Below are 22849 nucleotides of genomic sequence, written 5' to 3' on the forward strand. Positions count from 1 at the left end.
AATAAAATAATGTAATAAAAATAATAATAAAATAATAATAATAATAACTAATAATATAATATATTAATAAATTACAATAATAATAATAAATAATAAAAATAAATGATAAATGATAAATAATAATTACTCCGTATAATTATAATTATCAAACACAGAGTAATTATTATTGTTATTACTGAAACTTACTAGAACTTATCTTAACTTATTGGAACTTATATGAACTTATTGGAATTTATCTGAACTTATTGGACCTAAAACTTATTTTTTTAAGGTGAACAGAACGCACTCTAAGTAGCTCTCCAGGTAGTTCTCCAATAAGAATTATCTATTGGCCAATATTGGGGCTCTTCAAGACACCTCCAATAATTGATTCTAGTTGAAAAGTGAAAAATAACTTTGGTTGTGAAAATTGATTATGAACATGTGGACCACCAAATAGTAAAAAAGAGACTGAAGAACTATTTTGAAGAATCAATCAATGTTGGGTATTTTTCAGAAGGAGTTCGTGAGAGTGTCTTGTAGAGAGATGGTGGTAGAAAAGATTGGAGAGCCACTCCAAGAGCCCTTTTGAAAACCAACCAATGTAAAATGCTCCCAGGACATAACTCGACCTGAAATTATTATTTTACTTTGCAATCCGAGAAGATAAAAATTCTGACATTTTTAGTTGTTTTTTTATTTTTGAAAAGTAAGAAAAAAAATACATTAGGAAACACTATTAAGAATCGAGAGGACACCTAACTCCTAAATAATTGTTGAAGATAACATAATTGTATACTTAGTATGATATTCAATCCTCTAAGATATTCCTGTAACTATTTTATCCTCAGCAATAGTTATTATCAAGAATCGAAGGGAGTTGAGGCTATTACAAGGAATGATATAATTTTTTACATGGCGTTAACTTAATTGTCCAACATTATTTATTCAGTCTGCCGCTAGATTTTAATTCCCAGAATATATTCCGATCTTTTTGAATAATCAAGGAACAATTGGAGTTTTACCATGGTAGGCTGTAGTCCTGTAGATCTGTAGCTGTGTTACCTGTGTAGCATGGTAAAGAAGCCCAAAAGGGCCATATTCTTGTTGGGCCAACATTTGACCAACACACTGATTTTCTTTTTATACAAAGTGCCATTTTATTTTTAACTAGTGCCAATGGTAATAATCCGATCCAATCTCTTACCTGTTTGACTGTTTCATTCTTCACCAGCTTCTCATCCATGGAACTTTTAGCCACTTAGATTACGGTAGAATTTTTACTTTTTTTTTTGAAAGGAAATTTTTTACTTAGATGGCACGTGAATCGATAAACGGACATCTATTTACTATTTGTGGCACATACAAATTCTCCAAAATGTCAACATTAATTAATTAGTTAATTACAGTAGCAATTTCCACACCAAATCTACATCTGTATACTTGCACAAAACATTTACATGTATCTTTCCAAAAAAAATTATAAGAAAATAGCAAAACCGTATAAATCTTATGGAGTATGATCTTCCTTTCCTTGTTTATCATGTAATGCTACCTTGAGTATAACCTTGTCCCTTCAGGGACATCGGAGTCCTCTACTAGATGAAGAAGAAACTAAAACCAAAATTTTGGCCAAAAAAGAAATCTATATCCTAAGAATTTTCTTCACTCCATATATTCAGCTGCCTCTAATGTACAAACTTAATCTTGAGGCTCCAACACTGTCACCTACGGAAACCGGGAACTCGAAACTGGACTCTTACTTCTGTGCTAGCCAGAAGAAGGCCATTCTGTACAAGTTGTGTTCACGCGCTGCTGCCTGCCATTCAAATCAATGCAAGACGTACAAAGTACAGCTTATTAGTCGCACCAGGCAATTCCAAATGCACGAAATCAATAAATAGAGTCGGGTGAGGAACCGAGAAGCTGCAACTAAGATATAATGTATTTTTCCTAAGATATTTAATCCGAAAGGAGCTCCTCCAATTCTGGATGATCGGATGCTAACATAATACCGGGATCCTTATCAATACCACGAGGTAATTCTCTTTCTCGGAGGTTATTTTCACTATCAATATCTTCCTGATCAGCCAATTCTTGTTCATCCTCAAAGTTCTGATAATCATTTATTTCACCCAAATCAGAACCTATTGTGTTATATTGTTTCCCTTTTTGATAAATAGGTGAGTTATCCTGAATGTCAGAGGTTTCACAAATGCAAGATAAAGGATTTTCATGGAACTCTCCTCTTCCTAGCTTTACCTCATTTGGCTCACCCATGAAGCCAACCTGGTGAGTTCTTATTCCTGAGGCAAATCCTTCCCATGTCATATTGTTTTGGTTCAAGAACAGACGGGAAATCTTTTTAGCATTTGGCCGGATAGTAGGCTTATGCCCGTAGTATCTCCTGCACCAGATTGAGAAGTACATGTTTAGCTACATGCTTTTCAACAACTTATTTATCGCTTAGTGACTAACATGATCAGACTTTTGTTAGCCAAGTTAGTTGGAGGTAGAATATAATACCTTCTTCCTGCTAGAATTCTGGCCATGTTACCGTTGTTATTGGTTACAAAAACATCACTCTTGTCAGAAACGATGAAATCCAAAGCAGCCATCCGAGCAGAATATGGTGTGAATGGAGCCAGCTCCTCCAGACTGGCTAGAGTGTCTTTAGAATGGAAATTAGGGAAAAGCTCCCTAAGAGGTGCCAATGTCTCTTCTCCGCCATAAACCTCTCCAGATGCCACGTAAATATGAACATTACTGTTGTAGCCAAGCGCTCTCAGCATGAGACCAACTTCCTCTGGAGTGAGTGGACATTTTCCCTGTCTTCTCTGCTTCGCAGGGTTGCTTTTCTGTCCACATTTTCAAACAGTTTTCTTAGAATTGTTCTAATTAATTCCTGCATGTTCAAACTATTACTCTTAGTATTAACTCACATGTAAAGTTTTCCACCGTCTCCTTATAGCACCAAGTTCCCTTCTTTCTTTCTCTCCTCCCCCATAATCACAACCCGAGAATGCAAGCATGTCAGGCTCAAACCTGTGGCATAACATTCATATACATCATTACATATCTACTGAGGTTCTGAAGTCGTTTATTAAAGGACCACTAACTTCTGTTCAGGCTTAGAAAACAGTGTGTCATAGTTATGCAATAGATCAGAATGCAAACAATATAAAGAAAGTATCAAATTGTATCCTATATATGATTTATAGACTTATAGTATACAAATATGAAATTAGAAGGTGATAGCTTCACTACAAAAGGAAAATAAATAAAATAACCCGAATATGGGAATGTGCACTATGGTTGACACTTAGTGACAATTATGACTTTAGGAGAAGTATCCCTTTCATAATAAAACTAAAGCTTTATGTACTCTATAACTCTACATTTCGAAGGTCGCATTCAACATAAACACGAGCTTCAGAATGGCAACAGCTACAACATAATAATAAAGAGTTGCTACACTCTTATGGTCTTACCTCAGGTGCAGGGCAATAAAATGTTCACTTCTCAGTCTCATTCTCTCAACTAGCTTTCTTCCCATTTCAGCAATGGGATCAGTGAACCTTAAAGCGTGGTAATTCACCCTACATCTCAGCTTTTGTAAATCTGTTTCCAAGTTATTCGATAGCCTATAATCAAATTTTGTCAGCTGCACAGCCTGCACCACAAAGAAGTCATTCATCAGAACCCAATAATTCAACAGCACTGAGGAAAGAAGGACATATGTCCTAAACAGATTTTCAACAAAAACTCAGGAAAGTTCACAAAGTGTTGCACGAGCCTTCACAAACTAGTTCACTCAGAACATCCATTTACAATAGAGTTAAATGAGTCATTATTAGGAATGTTTTCAGTGTTGAACGCCAATATATGTGAAAATCATATGTCTCATCAAATTTTTATTTATTTCATGGTAGTACATATTATGAAGTAGGACAAGTCTACTGCTTCAATCAAGGTACTTACACAAACAGCATAGAAGAAGTAGGTGGGTATAAGTTTGATCCTCCTACACTACCTAACTGAGGCATCATAGAAGAAGTAATTGGCTCAATTATGTTAATTAAGGTAAAAACACGGTTGCTGTTTGCATCAAATTGTATAAGATTTGAGCCTGCATCCTGAAGGGTCTATTACTAGCACTACTAGAGTAATCAATTCCGTTTGTTGTCAAATCCCACAATTGAAATATATAGAGGGTACTTTATCTTAGAGAAGTTGACATATATCTTCCTCTAAAGCGAAATAAACTTTGCGGAATATAATACTCACATGCTTCTTTTTGATAAGGGGTAAGATCCGATTTAGGTAGTACTTAGGACTGGCCTTCCTAGGAACTCGAGTACGAACTGGAGTAACAACTTTTCCTCCTACCATTGGAAGCTGCTTTAGAATTTTCACATCATTTGATAGAAATGATGTAAACCAATCAACGTCAAAAATGTCACCAAAGTCACTGCATGCACAATGATTGAGATAGATCACGATATAAGAGATTGAGTGCAGAATTTTGTTTTCCATTCTAGACCAATGAACTAATCAAGACTTTGAAAATGCTTGGAAAATCTAAGACAAACCTTGCATCTTTCCAGTAAGATTTCTGGTCCAGATTGGGAACGATAAGTGTTGCATTTAAAATATAGGCCGCGACAACAGCATCTGTAATCTGTTCCATTATGAGCATGAAATAGTCTTAATATTTGTTAGTGAAACTGAAGTGATCAGGTGCTAAAGTATATAGAAAGCATGATTTCTGAAAAGAGCACAATGACTTTAAGGGAAAAAAGATTCAGATGGAAATTCTTTACTTAACGTTGGAGCAAATTGAGTAATTAGTGTCACATTAAGCTACATATCATGAGAGTGTTACTTCATTGAGAAGTATAAGCCTCAAGTGAGGTTGTTACTACTGGGGTAGGTGGGCATTATGAATAATGAGATTAACTACAGGTTTATTTCTAGGAAATTTAAGTTAGCTTATCTGATGAGAAGACTTGCTAAAAGTTGATCCTTTCCTCCAATGTGACAATTACTTTCTGAATTGCCAATAGCCCGAAAATAGCATGCCCTACCCATGTTTCCTAGAAAATCAAAGCATTGAAGAAGTATCCAAAATGGGATGGTCCACACATTTCTAATAGACTCATATTGAAGTATTGCTTAAACTTAGTCTTTGATGGCTTAAGCTTCGTAAACAAACAACAAAATGAACGAATCTAGAATAAGACAAACTCAAATAGACAAGAAACTTTTTGAGCCATCAAAATCAAAACTACAGTCCTAAACCTCCTGCTATGAGAATGAAATACCAAATGTACTTTCATTCACCCTTTCTTAAAAAAGCAAGTAGAATAACCACTTCCTTAAGCAAAATGAAAGCTCTTCGCACACTTTCGTGTTACACCAACCAAATGCCATATGGAGTATTAATACGGAGCATAGGAGTACTAATTTAAGACAAGGGTTGCATATGGAAAACCTTATTGTTATTGCATACATGCAATTTTTTGGAATTAGTTGACTTAGAACCACTAATTAAACAGCACTCGTCTCACTCTCACACCAGCCTAATTACATATAGTAATTAATGAGTAATTACTGATAAGATAGCTTAACAAAATGTTCATTTTTACATACAAGAACATAAATCAATTTAGAACCACAAAAGGAAAATAGAACACTCACCCCTGTTCTTTGTTGGTTTAATCCTCCACTTGTTGAAATTAACAAGTATCTTTCAGGTATAGTTTTCTCATTCGCCGCTATAATTACAAAAAAAAAAAAAAAAAAAAAATTAAAATCAATAAACAATGAAATTTTTTCAGTTTAAATAATTTTTTCAATTTTTAAATTATTAAATGATTACTAATTAGGAAATTAATTAGGTATAACTAGAACCGATGATTTTCTACCAAATTGATCAACTCTTTATTTTCGTAATAAAAAGAGGAGAGAGAAAGTGAAAATTTACAGAGAAATCTATTGCTTGCATTGCTGCAACCGTAGTAATATCCCGACGAACTCGTGCTCCAAAGATCACGCCGTAAACTTACACTTCCGCTCTGAAATTCATTTCTCCACAATAAAATTTCAAAAAAATAATTCTGACATTAAATTTTAACAGTAATAATAATGATAAATAAATAAAAGCAAATTCAAACGTGCTGTTATAATCTTACCTTGTTATGAACGTCAACAAAATCATCAGCCTAAAACCAAAAAAAATAAAATTAATAATCGATGATTGAATAAAAATATTAGGAAACTAATAGGAGAGGGAGGGAGTACCTGGATGTTATGGTGGCGGTCGGAAATAGGAAGAGAGAGAAAAGAGAAGAAGAAGAAGACAACAACAACGAGAAGACCAAACAATAGAGGTAAAAAAAGGCGGCGGTGACTATGCTGATGATAACGGTAACGATAGCTATTACGACGGATTACAAAAACACCACCAGCAGCAGCAGCGGCGGCGGCGGCTGAAGAGGAGATGCCATTCTTCTTCGGCGACTTCTCATTAGAAGAAGATAGAGAAATAGAATGACGGATTAGAGATATAAAACAGAGCAATGGTGGCTGTTTCCTATTGTTACCAACAATATTCCTCTGTAAAACCATTATATCTAGCTACAACACTTTCAAATTTTCCGACGGAAAATGGACGCCGGAGATGAATTGTTGCGGTCTTGGGTTTTGGATTTTTAATTTAATTTTTAATTAAAATTTAGGAGGTGGGATTCTCTGTCGTCGTGATGAGTGAATTTTTGTGGGTTTGGGTATTTATATATAGTGTGGAGTTAGTATGTCTTTCCGTGCTACGGGGGGTTTTGCAGAAATGAGAGTGAGTCTCATCATAAAATGACAAATTTAGATTAACATTATCCTTTTTCTTTTTTAATCTGACTTCTCCGTTACACTGTGTTGGTTGTCGTGGGATAATATTTGTTTGTTGAGGATTCTTTGCTCATCTGTGCTGGCTTCGGCTGCTACTACTAGTACTAACGTCGTTTTTTATTTAACGCCTAATCACCTGCCTCATCTTGTTTAAGGACAGCTTAGTTTTGACTAATCACAATTATAACTCATACTAGTGGTTATCAGCCTATCAGGAGAACTATTGTTAATCAAAAGTGCACGGAATTCTTATATCGAATCATCTAATAGTCAAATATGAAAACGTCATCCAAATTTTTTTAACAAAAAGTAGTCGCCATCACAATAGTACTAATTAAGGTTAACAAAATGTTAAATCTCTATGGAAATACTTTATATGGAGTATGTGTTTGTTTAATGGTTCATTCACACTCCAAGTATATATAATTTTAAGACTACTCCCAGAAAAAGGTTATAAGTGCTCGATTATCTTATTGGTTCCTCTCGAATATTTTTCTAAAATCAAATACTTTGTATGTCACTACTAATGATTTGTTCAATCTACTATCATAAACAGATCGAATTAAAAACAGATTTTTTTTATAGGATTTCACTCTAAAATCAATAACGTATGAAGTCCTTTGAAAACTATAAGATCACAAGGAAGTAACCGATTTATCATTTGTAATTATTGTTACAAGAATCATAATTGATAATGATCAACGTGATATAACTATCTATACTAATATATTAAAAAGGCGTTTAGGAAAACGTATATGTGTCACGTATACCCCTCCTTATACGCCACGTCACCACTAATAAGCATCACGGAATGTTATTGACAACCAAAAAAGCATGTAGTAAGGATCGAACATCAAACCTCATGGATTAAAGTTTCATTTCCTACCATCTCAACTAGCTACAATATTTGCTATATTTTCCAATATAAATGTAAAATACAGTCTTTTAACAATGAGCACTTTTTTACAAAAAGTAAAACCCGGAGCAAAGCCCGGGCCACACACTAGTTTTCATATATATCAATACCTAAGATTTAAAAAACATAACCATTATCATTTCAATGACACATAAGCAACACCATCTTAAAGACACGTGTCCAAACCTAATTAATCTTTCTATTTACTTTTTTGTTATAAAAAAATAATGGTCATTCATTGTTCCACTTTATTGCCATTAGTTTTCACGTAGTATACTACTAATCTCCGTCTCTTTAATTTATTATAATTGTACTCCCTTCGTCCTATGTTTATAGCCCCGTTGACTAAAAACACGGGTTTTAAGAAAAATAGAATAGTACACGGAAAATTGGAATATAGTACATTGATAATTGATTTGTATGAGAAAGTGGAATATAGTACATCGAAAAGGGAATATAATACATGAAGAATCTATACCTAGTCTATAAAAAGGAACACCATAAATTATTAGAAGTTTCTATGATTTACAACTTCTAATGCCTCTTCCACTTTATTTTTCTTATTCAACATCAAGTTATTAATAGTCTAATATACTATTAGTCTCTTCCATTCCACCCCTTTAACATCCAATATTTATTCAACATATAATTTTTATATTTTTCCAACCTTCAAATTACACATCTATTTAATTCATATATTACCAAAAACCACAAGTACTCACTAATTAAAACTTCAAAAAACATCTGAACAACTACTATACAACCGCCCGTTCTATGAACGGGCTCAAAAGCTAGTTCTACCTAAAAGGTTAACAAAGAATAAAGCAAGATAAATATCGTAATCAATTACCCGTGGATAAAATTAGTTCCTCCATTTACGTAATACTCTGTAGAAAATATATATTGGAATCGTTTAAAAAGTAAGGTTAAATTAATAAAAGTAAAGATCAAGTATAGATTTACACCCTTAACTATTCATTGTTTAAAATCACTATTTAATTGTACGTAGCTTAATAATCTTCTAAGAAGATGATCGCGTAGAAAAATTACATCTAATATAATCATGAGTTCTTTAATGTTAAGATAATGAAAAACTTTAAGTTGTTATATATTGTTATTATTACTCAATTGAATGGAATGAAATGTTGATTGAAATTCTCAAATGGTATGTTGCATGTTGTAGTACTACGTATGTTGTAAGGTGTAACGTTTTTGGTCTCTTTATGGGCTGAGGTGAGGACTGAGGTGGGGTCTAAAAAGCATTTGGTAATGTTGGCGTTTTGATTGTTTCTAATTACAACCCCCGTAACTTTTTCAACAGATTTTTTTGTTGTTTAATTTTCCCGGCAATCCAGCAGGATCTTTGTAAGCTTGTAACTGTCCTTAGCTCCCCCACGTCACGTGCATGAAACGTGCCCTCAAGCTCTCACGAGTTTTACCCTTTAAAATACTTTTTCCCACGATTACTTGCAAGTTGTTGCAAACTTGCGATGTTAGAAGGGATATTCCACATCATCCCCAACTCAAAGACCATAATACCTCTTTTTATTGCTAACAGACTCACAGAACATACACATATGATGTACCTCTATTATTACGTTAGCATAATTTCTGAGCAATTTTGTGTCTACATAAAATAACAGAAATATCTTTATAATTTTACATGAAGTTCTAATGTGTATTATTACATTTGATTTGAAAATGCATGTATTATTCCCCGTCAAAAAAAAAAAAAAAAAAAAAAAAAATGCATGTATTAAATGTATATACGCAATGAGGTTCAATTATATCACACTAGTTGAACGTTAAGGACAATAAATTAATAAATAATAATCGTTTTACTGCCATTTCTATTAGTGCAAAATGGAAATGCGAAAGTAATGCGGATGGTACCGAAAGATCTAGTTTTAGTGTACATTTTACGGGTAATGTTATATAGGTATGTTTAGTGGATAATTTACACACAAATGACTGAATAAGCCATATATATAAGAGAAATGGGTAAAATCTATATTATATTCGAGTTGGATTACACTCACTCTTTTAATTATAGGGATCAACTATATATCAATGTTTTCAATGTCAAATGGATAAACTCCTAGCTAGTAGATATATACAACATAAATGACTTTATTTTTGAGTCAATACCAATATATGAAAATATCCGTTAATTTTAGCAATGGATAAGAATGTGTTAATACAGTTTTTACAATGATACTATTTTTTTAAGGGCTCAAGATAGTATAAAGTTGGAATTTCATAATTTCATTTTCAAAATTTAGGTGTACTTTACACATACATAATCCCAAACATTAGGTTTAGCGTACTCCTCAATTCAATGGTACAATATATTACTAAACTAGTAAGCGTATAATAGGTTGTATTAAATTAAGTGTCATTCAGAATTTATTTCACATTTCACCTTTTATTTGTTCATTGCCTACCCTTTGTAGTCTACACCTCCCAAAGAAAGGTTCAGACTTATTCTATTTTGCCTTAAACTAACATCTTTGTGGGAAATTGTTTAGTTTAACTAAAATGTCTTGTGTGAAATTATCTAAACTCTTTTTTTCTTTCTAAATAAGATAAAATAAGTTACAATAAGTTACGTTAAATCGAACATGTGCTAATAATATGTGAAGGTTAATTACTTAATTCATCGTTATTCATAAAATTAAGAGGCAAAGAAAAATGTGGTGAGGAAAGTATTAGGTGGTGGGACAAAAGGAATGTTTAAACGTTAAACCTCGCACTTAGATTGGAAAAGTGATGGGAGGTGGTAGTTGAGTAAAATGAAAGGCTTGATCAGAATCTGATAAAACAGAAAAATGTGGTTCCCACTTTTGTCACTTGATTCCATGCATGAAGTCTGATTAGCAGGCCACGCCGGCAGGTAAGTTTTAGCTAAATTTAGTTGACAACGACGAATTCATCTATCCACTCCTTAATTAGTCATCCGTATTTGGGAACTTAACAAGTTGACCACACATTATGTTTCTTGTTAGTAGACTTTTATAGTTTTATAGTACTAATCTATTACAGAGTAACCCGAAATTCTAAAAAATAGGCAAGGGGGCCATTAGTAGTTTATTACGGCCTGACCCGGTTCAACATGTGGATGATTATATATAAATTTTATTTATGGAATAGAGGTACGAGTCCGACTGAACATGATTTTTTTTTGGCCCGCTTCAGGCACATATAATTAGGGTACGAGACATGCGAGCATGACACATGGGCTACGCAGTCCATCACTCTGACGCATGCCCAACTCTATCTTAAAGATTGTGTGATTGTTAGTGAATTGGAATTGGAAATCTCATATTCTTTATATTCGTCTACTACATATGAACGAATTCTATGAAGGGTTGTGTGAAGATTCTCTAGGGTAAGACTTATGTTATTATTTTTAATTTTTTTTGAAGGTAAGATATGAAGAGGACCTACCTGAGGGGAGAGATAAGGAAATCCCTTATTCTTACTGCTGCTTACACTAAAGAAGAAGTGAAGAATGCTTTGTTTTCTATTTCAGGTACTAAAGCTCCTGGTCCAGATGGCTTTGGTTCTTTTTTCTACAAGGATGCTTGGCACATTGTTGGTGATGAGGTAATTAATGCTGTCCTTGATGTTCTGAATAGTGGTAAACTATTAAAGGAGATTAATCACACAGTAATTACCTTAATTCCAAAAACAAAGTGTCCAAAAAATGTGAGTGAGTTTAGGCCTATTTCATGTTGTAATACTCTGTATAAGTGTGTTACTAAGGTGCTGTGTGGGAGGTTAAGACAAGTGTTACCAGATTTGATTTTTGAGAATCAAGGAGGGTTTGTGCATGGAAGGTACATTGTCCACAATATCATGGTAATTCAGGATCTGGTTAGGCATTATGGAAGGAAGTCAGTTAAGCCAAGCTGCTTGTTAAAAGTTGATCTACAGAAGGCTTATGATACAATTGATTGGTGTTTTCTTCAAGAGATGTTGGAGATTTTAGGTTTTCCTGATAAATTTCTGAAGCTGGTGATGACTTGTGTCACAACTCTCATGTTTTCTCTTATGATTAATGGATCCATGTATGGTTTCTTTAAATCAAAGAGAGGTTTGAGATAAGGTGACCCTATGTCACCACTGTTGTTTGTTATATGCATGGAATATCTATCCAGAATTCTGCATAAATTGACTGAGTTGCCTCAATTTCAATACCATCCCAGGTGTAAAGATCTTAAGCTCACTCATCTTTGTTTTGCTGATGACCTCATCTTGTGCTGTAAAGGAGATTACCCCTCCATTTACTCTCTTCTTCAAGCTTTTGCCCTGTTTTCAAAGTCATCTGGTCTGGTGGCTAATAAAAGTAAATCTGCTGTTTATTGCCATGGCAAGGCTGATACTGATGTAACAAGAGTGGTGGAAGCTTCTGGATTTGTTAGGAGTGCTCTACCTTTCAAGTATCTAGGGGTACCTATTTGTTCTAAAAAGATCTCTGCAGGCCAATGTGATATTTTAGTGGATAAAATGACAGCAAGGATTAAAATGTGGAGCACTAGGAATCTGTCCTACACTGCAAGAATGCAGTTGATTAATTCAGTTTTGTTGAGCGTGCATATGTATTGGGCTCAGGTTTACATTCTTCCTAAGAGTGTACTCCATGATATCACAAGAATATGTAGGGCATTTTTATGGAGTGGACAAGCATACAGTAGCAGGCCAAGTAACATAGCTTGGGAAAAGGTATGCTCTCCTAAACAGGAGGGTGGTTTGGGGTTTAGAGATGTGCTTACTTGGAACATAGCTAGCATGGGGAAGTATGTGTGGGCTATTACCAATAAGCAGGATAACATATGGATTAAGTGGATTAATTCAGTGTATATCAAAGATGGGGATTGGTGGGAGTACCAACCTAATGCATCTGCAAGTTGGTATTGGAGAAGAATTTGTGCAACAAGGGATCAGTTGAAGCAAGTGTATTCTCAGAATGATTTTAAAAACATGACATATTATTCTGTGAAGCAGGTTTATGGTAAGCTAATTGGTGATAAACCCCATATTCAGTGGGATAAGGTGGTTTGGAATAGGCTGAATGTGCCAAAACACAGGTTTATCTGTTGGTTGGCTATGCATGGTAGACTGCAGACTACATCTACTCTAGCCAAATTGGGGATTAGTACTTCTGCAGGATGTTTAATTTGCAAGCAAGGTGATGAAGTTCATGAGCATCTGTTTTTCAATTGTCCCCATAGTCTATTATGTCTGCAAGGGCTTACTGATTGGCTTGGCATTCAGATTACTGGTACAAACTTGCAGAATGTAATCTGTGGTATTAAAAGGAAGAGACTTTCTAAATTCAGAACTCAAGTATGCTATGCAGGGGTGGCAGCCTTGGTTTACCTGATCTGGAAAAGCAGAAATCAAAGCTTCTGGGAGCATTCTGTGCCAATAGTGTATTCTGTAATGGGGAGTTTGAAGCAAATTGTGAGAGCTAGGATTACAGTAGTCATGAGTCAGAAAGTGAGCAGGAGTGACAGTATTTGGTTGCTCAGTTTGTAATCTGAAGTGTAGGTGTGTGTGTGTAGCTGTGTGTAGCTTGTTTGCTTGCTACTAGGTGTGTGTTGGCTGCTGTGGCAGTTAGTAGTGTTGCCTGCTCAGTTTGAGTAGGTTAGGTTGTATTGACCTTTGTTTGGTATTAATTATATTGCTTGCTTACCAAAAAAAAAAGAAAAAGGAAATCCCTTAAATGAATCTCATGAGATTTGATTCCTAGACCAAAGAAATATGACTTGAAAAGTGATACCGCTACTCCACCACCTCAATCTCGGTAAAACTTAAGATATTCGAGCTCATTTCCTATTCCTTATTTCCCATTTAATTTTGCATAGAATCGTTGCCTCCGATTTCTAAATAGACAATCGACCCAAAAAACTTGCGTTGAGAGTCCGACTCATACAATAGTTTGTTATTACTGAATTAGGTTTGCTAAGCTAAAAAGATAACTTGATTCATACTTCTTGATTGTCCTATTTGGATATTCCTGTTTCACCTGATCACAAATGGCCATGGGTTCACATCTCTCGTTATAAAAATCAATTGGAAGTAGCCAAAATTAACACTTTATTCAAAAATACAATAAAATAAAATAAAATAAAATAAAATTCTCTTGGGCCTTGGGCCTTGGGGGGATGAATTTTTTAAGAGGGGTTAGCTAACCCAATCGCTAACCGCTGTACCTGGGTACAGCCAGCTCTGGCTGTACCCCCAAAAACGACGCGCTCATATTGTTTGTTCATTCTTGTCGGCTGTTTGTTCTTTTTTATTGTACTGTTTGTTCATTCTTATTTTACTGTTTGTTATTTCTTGTTGTACTGTTTGTTCTTTCATGTTGTTTTTTAAATTCATCATCAAATTTTCATAATTGTTGTATTTTGTGTTCTTTCTTCTGGAATTTTATGTTCTTTTTTATATTGTTTGTTCTTTCTTGTTTATTTATTTGTTTATAATAATCATATGGTTAATGTTCATAATTAAACTTTTCATTAATCTTTTATTCTTTCTTTTTGTATTGTTTGTTCTTTCTTGTTGTACTGTTTGTTCTTTCTTGTTGTTTTTTAAATTCATTCATCAAACTTATTGTTGTATTGTTTGTTTTTTTTTCTGGAATTATATGTTCTTTTTTATATTGTTTGTTAATTTTTGTTGAATTATTTGTTCTTTCTTGTTTATTTGTTTGTTCATAATAATTATCTGCTTTATTATTTGTTCTTTCTTGTTGTATTGTTTGTTCTTTCATGTTGGCTTTAAAATTCATCATAAAATTGTTCATAATTGTTGTGTTGTTTGTTCTTTTTTCTGGAATTTTATGTTCTTTTTTATATTGTTTGTTCTTTTTTGTTGAATTATTTGTTCTTTCTTGTTTATTTGTTTATTCACAATATATATGGTTAGTGTTCATAATGAAATTGTTCACTTCATTGGTCTTTTATGTTTTTACAAGCGCCTATATTGTTTATTTCCAAATAAATAAATAAATGTTCATTTCCAAAATAGTAAATGTTCATTCCAAATAAATAAATATATGTTCATTTCCGAAATAGTAAATGTTCATTTCCGAAATAGTAAATATGTTCATTTCCAAAATAGGAAATGTTCATTCCAAATAAATAAATAAATAAATGTTCATTTCCGAAATAGTAAATGTTCATTTTTGTACCAGTATTTGTTCTTTCTTGTTGTATTGTTTGTTCTTTCATGTTGGCTTTAAAATTTATCATAAAATTGTTCATAATTGTTGTATTGGTTGTTCTTTTTTCTGGAATTTTATGTTCTTTTTTATATTGTTTGTTCTTTTTTGTTGAATTATTTGTTCTTTCTTTGTTTGTTCACAATAAATATATGGTTAATGTTCATAATGAAATTGTTCACTTCATTGGTCTTTTATGTTTTTACAAGCGCCTATATTGTTTATTTCCAAATAAATAAATAAATGTTCATTTCCAAAATAGTAAATGTTCATTCCAAATAAATAAATAAATGTTCATTTTCGAAATAGTAAATGTTCATTTTTGTAGTTTATTTCCAAACAAATAAATAAATGTTCATTTCCAAAATAGTAAATGTTCATTCCAAATAAATAAATAAATGTTCATTTCCGAAATAGTAAATGTTCATTTTTGTACCAGTATATTAATGTTCATTTTAAACAACACAAAACGACATCGTTTTGGATAGGGGTACAGCCAGCTTTGACTGTACCCGAGTATAGCCAAAAATTTGCGAGCTACGAGCGTATCCATACAAATGAGCAAACACGTATTTGGGCTAATTCGTTTTTATCAAATTAACTCAATTCGAATCAAGTACTCCGTATGTTTTTGACGGATATGGTTGCAACTTGCAAGTAGCTTTATAAGACCGAATTTTAGGAAAAGTAGGCATCATTCACAGTCATACTCAGTATATCTCTATTAATTGTTTGTTGGTTTGGTGGTGATTGAGGCTGAATTTGGTAGGAAGAACTCGAGTTCGATCCCCCGCAACAACAATTGAGAGGTGACTGGAACCTATCCACCAAAAACTCGCCCTGAATCCGAATTAGCTCTAAGGGTGAATCGGGTGCTAACACCGATTCGATAGGGAGAACGCTTGATGTTTGATCTTTCACAATTTTCAAACCCTTCCTTGCATATATAACGGTAAAAAAGTTTACAAGTCTATATGATTACTTTCAAAACACAAAGTTTACAAGTCTATATGATTACTTTCAAAACACCAATTGATCCCTCATTAAGGCATTATCATCGTCAAAACAAAAAGTGAAACATGAATAATCCAATAACAAATACAATCTTGATGGCACCATTATACCGGCTTCCACCATCAGATTTGCTCACCCCTTCAAGGAAAAGACCGAAAGAACAATATATAATATCCTCAAACGACATACTCTACGTGTCAGTACTTGAAAAATAAAATTAAATGTGGAAAAAATATACTTCGTATATTATATACTTCAATTCTAGAATTCCTCTGATGAATATTTTAGGAAAATATATATATAGTTAACAAATTAATAGATGATATATTTATCAATATAGTTTGTAATTAAATTGATTGGCTATCGTGTTGTAATAATTAACCGCGCGTTTGTAGTATTGTTTTAACCTTGAAAAAAACATTACATTTTTCGGACAACTTGTTAGCGTTAGTACGTGTTGTTTGTACGATGCTTAACAATCAGACACTATTTAACTAGGTATTAAGATGTTCACGTTGAAAACCTTTTATGTTTTGAAATATTTAGGTAAAGAAGAATTGTTGTATACTCCGTAGCTAATTTACACGACCTTTTCATTTTAGCTAAAAACAAGTTCTCAAGTTATTATTCCGTCCCTTGCTGTACTTGGGACAACTAGTCTGGGCGTCCGGCGGTCTCTAACTTACATATATATATATATATATATATATAGATATATAATATTTAATTTTTAAAAATCAACGGAGACAAGCACATTTTGATAATAGATATAGTTAAAAGGAAAGTAAAGTAAAATATGGAAGCATACCCTCGCAAATATCGTCAAAAGTAGAGTTGATTTTACATCGACGAAGAAAGTGTTTAGCCGACCATTTGTAATCATCGGCCGATTTATTGGTAGTCTGCTTAAAATGATCGTTACTGATACTACAGAAACACGTTGTATTAGCTACTGCTGGTCTGATCACCTTACAGCATCCGCCGAAATACCCTAGTAAACCCATCTTGAAGGCGCATTCATGCATCTTTTGCCAGCAGATTGGTAATCCCTCCCAAGAATCATTTTTAGCTGATGAGGGCATTATTGTCATTGACAACCATACCATTCCTACCAATATTATCACCCTCATTTCAATCTTCATTTTCATTTTGTCGTTTTATTTCTCTTTAAAAACAAAGCTTCAATTAAGAGATGGAAACAAAACTATTTATAGAACTATAGTTATCCCAAATTGTATTAATCAATTGAATAAATTTTGTTTAGAATGTTTTTATTTATATTGAACCATTCGTGTATTTATAGATGCATGTAATAAGTCATCATTTGAAATGTATGATACTACTTTCTTATTTAGTTTAACATATCAAAAATAATTCCACTAGGCCACCATTTGTATATAAAACATGCAATGATTACGTATTTGATGTTTGTTGATTGGATTATGAATCAAAAACTTGTTTGTACCTCAGAATTTTTCCACTTAATTATACCTGATTGATGTATTCATTCTAGTTCTACTATACTTTGAACTAGCCAAAACAAGTTTTCTAGTGTTACATTCGGTGAGAAGAAATAGTCAAAACAAGTACTTTTAAAATTGTCTAAAAATTTGTAATCTTTATAAATCAACGCAAGCATCCAAGCATATAAGGGCTAGTAATTGTTTAATTGTAGACTTTCATTGTGTCTTCCAAGTCTGTCTCTATAATACCCTTACAATACCAGCTAAGTAAGTTCTAAGTTGGTGTATGTGGGTTTGGTATTTTGGTGTTTTATAAACTACTAACCTATATAGTATTAGGTGTAGGAACAATGACTAGTAATGAACGAATAAACTTATTTCAACCAAGTCGTGGTGTGTATGAACAATGAGCTAATTAAAGTTGAATTTGCCCCGTTACATACACACGATCTCTTGACAATCAACCTCCAGGGTTACACGACATCTATCTCGTTGGTGTAGTACAAAAAGATAGATTGAAAACGAGATTGAACGTTGCCCAAAAACGAACCAGAGAATTTGTGTTTGAGGGAAAAATTCCGAGAGCAATTATTTTTTTGTGTGTTTTTTGTGAAGAAGAAAGCCACAATAAATAACGAAAAGGCTGAAGGAATTATTTCGGAAGGAAATAAATTCGGCAATCAATTAGAATCAAACAATGACTCAATTTACGGAATAAAATCTGTAACCATTATAGAAAATATTCGGTTACCAAAATATGACAAACTAGCCGTTATGCGAGACTAAGAGGCAGCAAAAAGGGCCCCACCCACACCCGCGAACGCGTCGCGCCACTCGCCCGAGACCGGCCCGGCCCTCGCTCACGCGCGTGTGCGGTGGCCTAGAGCCTCCTCTCAAGTCTTCTAACAAACATAGTAGTAGAGTGTGGATATATAAAGTGGGTAAAACTCTTGTTTTTTGTCAATGTGGGACAGACACTCTTTTATTCTTTTGAAGAAAAATAAACTCATGGATGGATACTTCCAACAATCCTCCACATGATTCAAAAGAACAGGAAAAACTGGGAAGGAACGTTTTGGGCAACGAAGACTTTTGTTTTTGAAAGTGTCAATGTCTTTTGGACTTGAATTAACACCCAACGCATACAAAAATATCTTACAGTCGTTTTAGTTAGATTTCTCTTTGAACCTATTGAAGGAAATGTGTCCTTCACCCAAGGTGCATTAAGTCTAATACCAAGATTCAGATTAATTACGAACAATTAATTCAGTGAGATCAAGTGATCGGAACAGCTAGCTGGAGCAATGCTTCCGATCAGTGAGTTCTAATCTATATTAGGCTCACAACTTACTCTTGACTGAACCTATAAAGTCACACCAATGACATGTAACAGATCACCGGAGTAAATGAATCGGAAATTCATTTAATAGCTTTTCGGGAATTAGTTCGGAAAAACATAATATACGATACGACCTTGCATCGGAATCGTATATCGTATCGCGAATATTCGTAAGCTGGGCAAAAAGAATAATCGTATCGTACGACGGTGATTCGTCGTGTACGATACGATAAATAATAGTCGTAAGGCGTTCGTCGAGAATACGAGCCGCAACGGAGCTGTCGGCCCGTCGAGCCAAGCGCGCATGCGCGCAAGCAAGACGGCCCGCGACACAAGTTTGCGCGCACAATGGGACAGCAGCAAGTAGCGAGCAAGCAAGCGAGGCCCGCGGCCCATCGCTGTTGCTCGTGCGCTATGGGCTTCGGCCTGCAGTGCGTTGCGCATGTGTGTGGCTTGCGGTGTGTGTGTGTGTGGCCGGTCAAGGCCTTGTGTCTTGGCCGGTTACACTAATATAACTTTAGGGTTATATTCCACACACTAATTAGTTTTTCCATAACCCTAAACCTAATTCTGAAATTAAGTTGTTTTCAGTTTTGCTCTCTACTCAAAACTGTTCTTCCCGAAAAAGCAAACACTCTTGAATATTGTCTAAGCTATGATTATCAAGACGGATCTGAACGTGTCAGTGAACCAAATAGAGGAACGACAATTGGAGTTCTTTGTTCGTGTTCGTTGATACTAAACTCGGGAAAACACGCTTCAAATGTAAGTATGCTTAATCTGTGCTTTATACATGTTTCCTGACTTTGGGGATGTTCCGCACATGTTATATGTTTAACTGTATTCCCTTACAGTGGTATCATGAGCCTTATGTATTCAAAGAATTTATTAGCATGATTTTTTTTTTGTATCCTGTCGATTTTTTTTGGATTTTTGTTGAATTTTTCGAATTATTATGGATTATTTGATGAATCGTATAATAAGTTCCGAATTCAAAAGTTTCGAAATTTCGATTTTTCTGACCCAAACCTGATTGAAAACGATTTTCTAAGATCAACGCATGAGAACAGAATTGCAAAAACAAGCCTCGAAGTATGAGTTTTTGGGCGTTTTTGTTAATTAACGAATTAAAATTAACAAATTCGGAAAGTTTTTCAATTAATTGGTCAACCTAAACTACTCGGAATTGATTGAAATTTTTACTAATGCTGTTGGGTATATTTTAAAATTATGGTAAAATTTTAGGCCATAAATGTTAAGTATAAACCCTAATTTCACTTTCCCCAAATTCGTAAGTTTTAGATCGCTCATTGATTTTTAAAATAATTTAGATCTGGAAATTTGGTTAATTGGGAAAGGGAATATAATTTCATATAAAGTGGCAGTCTTTAAAAATTATTGGATTAAAATTTGATTAGATTCGTTAATTTTAATCAACACTTAAACCAAATTGGTAAAAATCTGAAATTTAAATGTTTAGAACGATTTAAGGTTTTAGATTCCATTATCAAAACGTTCAAATTTTTTGTTGACATTGTTCGATCGTTAAAATTTGAATATAGTTAGCCTAGATTTAATAAATTTTGCCAAATCGGATTGTTGTAAAAATTAATTAAATCGTAAAGTTGTTATTTTTCGAAAATAAAAATTGTTAATTTTGTGAAAAATAACTAAATGCAAATATGTTCGTGAAATTGATTTTTTTTTTTATAATTAGTTGGTTCGTAAGCACGAACCAAAGGCACGAACAAAAGGGGTGTGCGGTGTGTGTGGCTCGTCGTAGCCATGCGGGCTGCCTCCCCGGAGCCAAGGCACAGCAACGCGGGCAACAGCAAGCGAGTTGCGTGCCGCGCGCGCTGGCCGAGTGAGCGAGCAAGGCAGGCAAGCCTTGGCTTGCGAGCTGCGAGCAAGCAAGGGGCAAGGATGCCTTGCCTTGCGGGCAGCGTCGAGAATCACAACAACTAGCACAGCATGCCACGAAGCAGCGATGGGCTGCGACAGTGTGTGTGATGGCTTGCGGGGAATGGGCGACGAGCTCATGGGCCTCGTAGGCCACACAGCACATGGCAATGCTGAGCTGGGCGCAAGCCTAGCACGCATTGCACAATTTTGGCATTTTCCATTTCGTTGGGCTGTAAATTTGATATTTGCATTAAAATGGCTAACGGGATAATTAATTAATTATTTTATTTACTTGGGCCGGGCCGTGAGTTTAATTTAATATTTAAATATTTAATTATCCGGAATAAATATTGGTTTGAGTGGGAGCCGCTTAATGAAATTAAAATGAAATAATTATTTTCGTAGGTCGCTTTATTTTAATTAAATTAAATTTTAATTAGAATAAATTCTAAGGATAAATAATTTGAAGATTTTCAAAGATTTTGAAGATTTGGAGGTCAAATTCGACCATGAAAACTCTAGATCTATAATTTTTATGGTCGAATTTCACCATCTAAAGCCTTGATATAGAGTTTATTTTCAGAGGGTGATGGTGGAGGCAGCGAAGGCGGCGGAGGTGTGATGGTGGTGGTGGTTGCGGCAGAGATCTAGAGAAATGAAGAACATTGTTCTTCATAAATACTCCCTCCGTCCCGGAATACTCGCAACGGTTTGACTGGACACGCTTGCCAATGCACAACTTTGACTATCAATATCTTCAATTATATATTATAAAAACTTATACAATATTAATATTTTGAAAATATATATTAAGATGAAGACAACAATATATTATATGCTAACACTTATTTTCATGTATTATAAATAAAATAGGGTCAAAATGAATTATGTGAATAGTGCAAAAAGTCAAACCGTTGCGAGTATTCCGGGACGGAGGGAGTAAAAGGTTTTGGGAGGAGAGAGAGTGAAAAATGTGAGGGAGAAGGAGAGAAATGAAATCAGAAGAGGGACAGAGGAGAGAGAGTGAAAATATGAGGGAGGAGAGAAATGAAATTAGAAGAGGGAGGGAGGAGAAAGAGTGAAAAATGTGAGGGAGAAGGAGAGAAATGAAATCAGAAGAGGGACAGAGGAGAGAGAGTGAAAACATGAGGGAGGAGAGAAATGAAATTAGAAGAGGGGGAGGAGAAAGAGTGAAAACATGAGGGAGGAGAGAGAAATGAAGATAGAGGAGTGATAAGGATGAGTGATAAAAAAGTGAGAGGGTGGGTATATGGGGAAGGGAAATGAATTAAATAATAGGGGTTGAGAAATTTAGGCTAGAATTTGGATAGAATCTTTAGGTATTTTGGTAAATAGAATGGGATATAAAGGTGTTTTAGGGAAAAAAGTATGGCCAAAAATAGAAAAGATTCAAAATGGGTAGAATAAAAAGAAATGCCTAAAATAGAAACGGGTAGAACAAATAAAAACAGAGGGAGTAGTATACTCCGTATATAATAATATTATAAATTTGTATAATATTTATTTTATACGTAAGTCGTTTAATATTAATAAATGTAGATTTTTGTTTAAACTTGATTATAAAAAATCAGATCAGAAAAAAAATCAGATCAGAAAAAAATCAGATCAGATTAGATCAGAAAAAAATCAGATCAAATTAGAAAAAATAAGTTCAGATCAGATCAGATAAAATAAGTTCAGATCAGTGGAAATAAGGTGAACTAAACGGGCCTTTGTCGTCACCACTCGTTGCACAAAAAAAAAATAGGGGCTTACTAAACCCCGCCCCATAAATACTCACCCGCCCTATTAAATGTCACAACTACCCTCCCTATATTTACCCCTTCATTTTTTTTTACCTTTCTCCTTACTTTCACTCACCATCTACCTCCAACCATATATCCCACCTTCAACCTTACATCATTCCGGCAACCATCATTCTGGCAACCAACACTCCGGCCGGACCTCCGGCCGAAATTCCGGCGACCCAATATTCCGGTGACCCGAAATCCGGCAGCTCCGGCAATCACTTTTTTCGGCGACGCAAAATTATTAATTGAATTTAATTGTTTGTTACTACCTCCGTTTCATAAAGTTCTTTA

General features: G+C 34.3%; 2 protein-coding genes across 3 annotated transcripts; both read right to left on the reverse strand.

Moving 5' to 3' along the window:
* Positions 1-1348: 1348 nt before the first annotated feature.
* Positions 1349-6818, reverse strand: LOC110788207 (O-fucosyltransferase 16). 2 transcript variants are annotated; one of them, XM_021992842.2, is made up of 11 exons: positions 6283-6818; positions 6174-6203; positions 5966-6056; positions 5680-5756; positions 4572-4660; positions 4267-4450; positions 3471-3652; positions 2922-3024; positions 2506-2837; positions 2242-2386; positions 1349-1798 (listed from the first exon to the last, which is right to left on the reverse strand). In XM_021992842.2, exons 1-11 carry the CDS (start codon positions 6607-6609, stop codon positions 1739-1741), a joined length of 1620 nt encoding a protein of 539 aa, XP_021848534.1. In that variant the 5' UTR covers positions 6610-6818; the 3' UTR covers positions 1349-1738. The 2 variants fall into 2 exon arrangements, with proteins under 2 accessions (XP_021848534.1, XP_021848533.1); XM_021992841.2 differs by having other exon boundaries at positions 1349-2386.
* An 8848-nt stretch (positions 6819-15666) lies between these two features.
* LOC110788163 (uncharacterized) lies at positions 15667-17245 on the reverse strand. The gene is made up of 2 exons (XM_056843052.1): positions 16852-17245; positions 15667-16181 (listed from the first exon to the last, which is right to left on the reverse strand). Exons 1-2 carry the CDS (start codon positions 17189-17191, stop codon positions 16090-16092), a joined length of 432 nt encoding a protein of 143 aa, XP_056699030.1. The 5' UTR covers positions 17192-17245; the 3' UTR covers positions 15667-16089.
* Positions 17246-22849: the final 5604 nt, after the last annotated feature.

This window comes from Spinacia oleracea, chromosome 4 (genome assembly GCF_020520425.1).
Source record: "Spinacia oleracea cultivar Varoflay chromosome 4, BTI_SOV_V1, whole genome shotgun sequence".
Classification (NCBI taxonomy): Eukaryota; Viridiplantae; Streptophyta; class Magnoliopsida; order Caryophyllales; family Amaranthaceae; genus Spinacia; species Spinacia oleracea.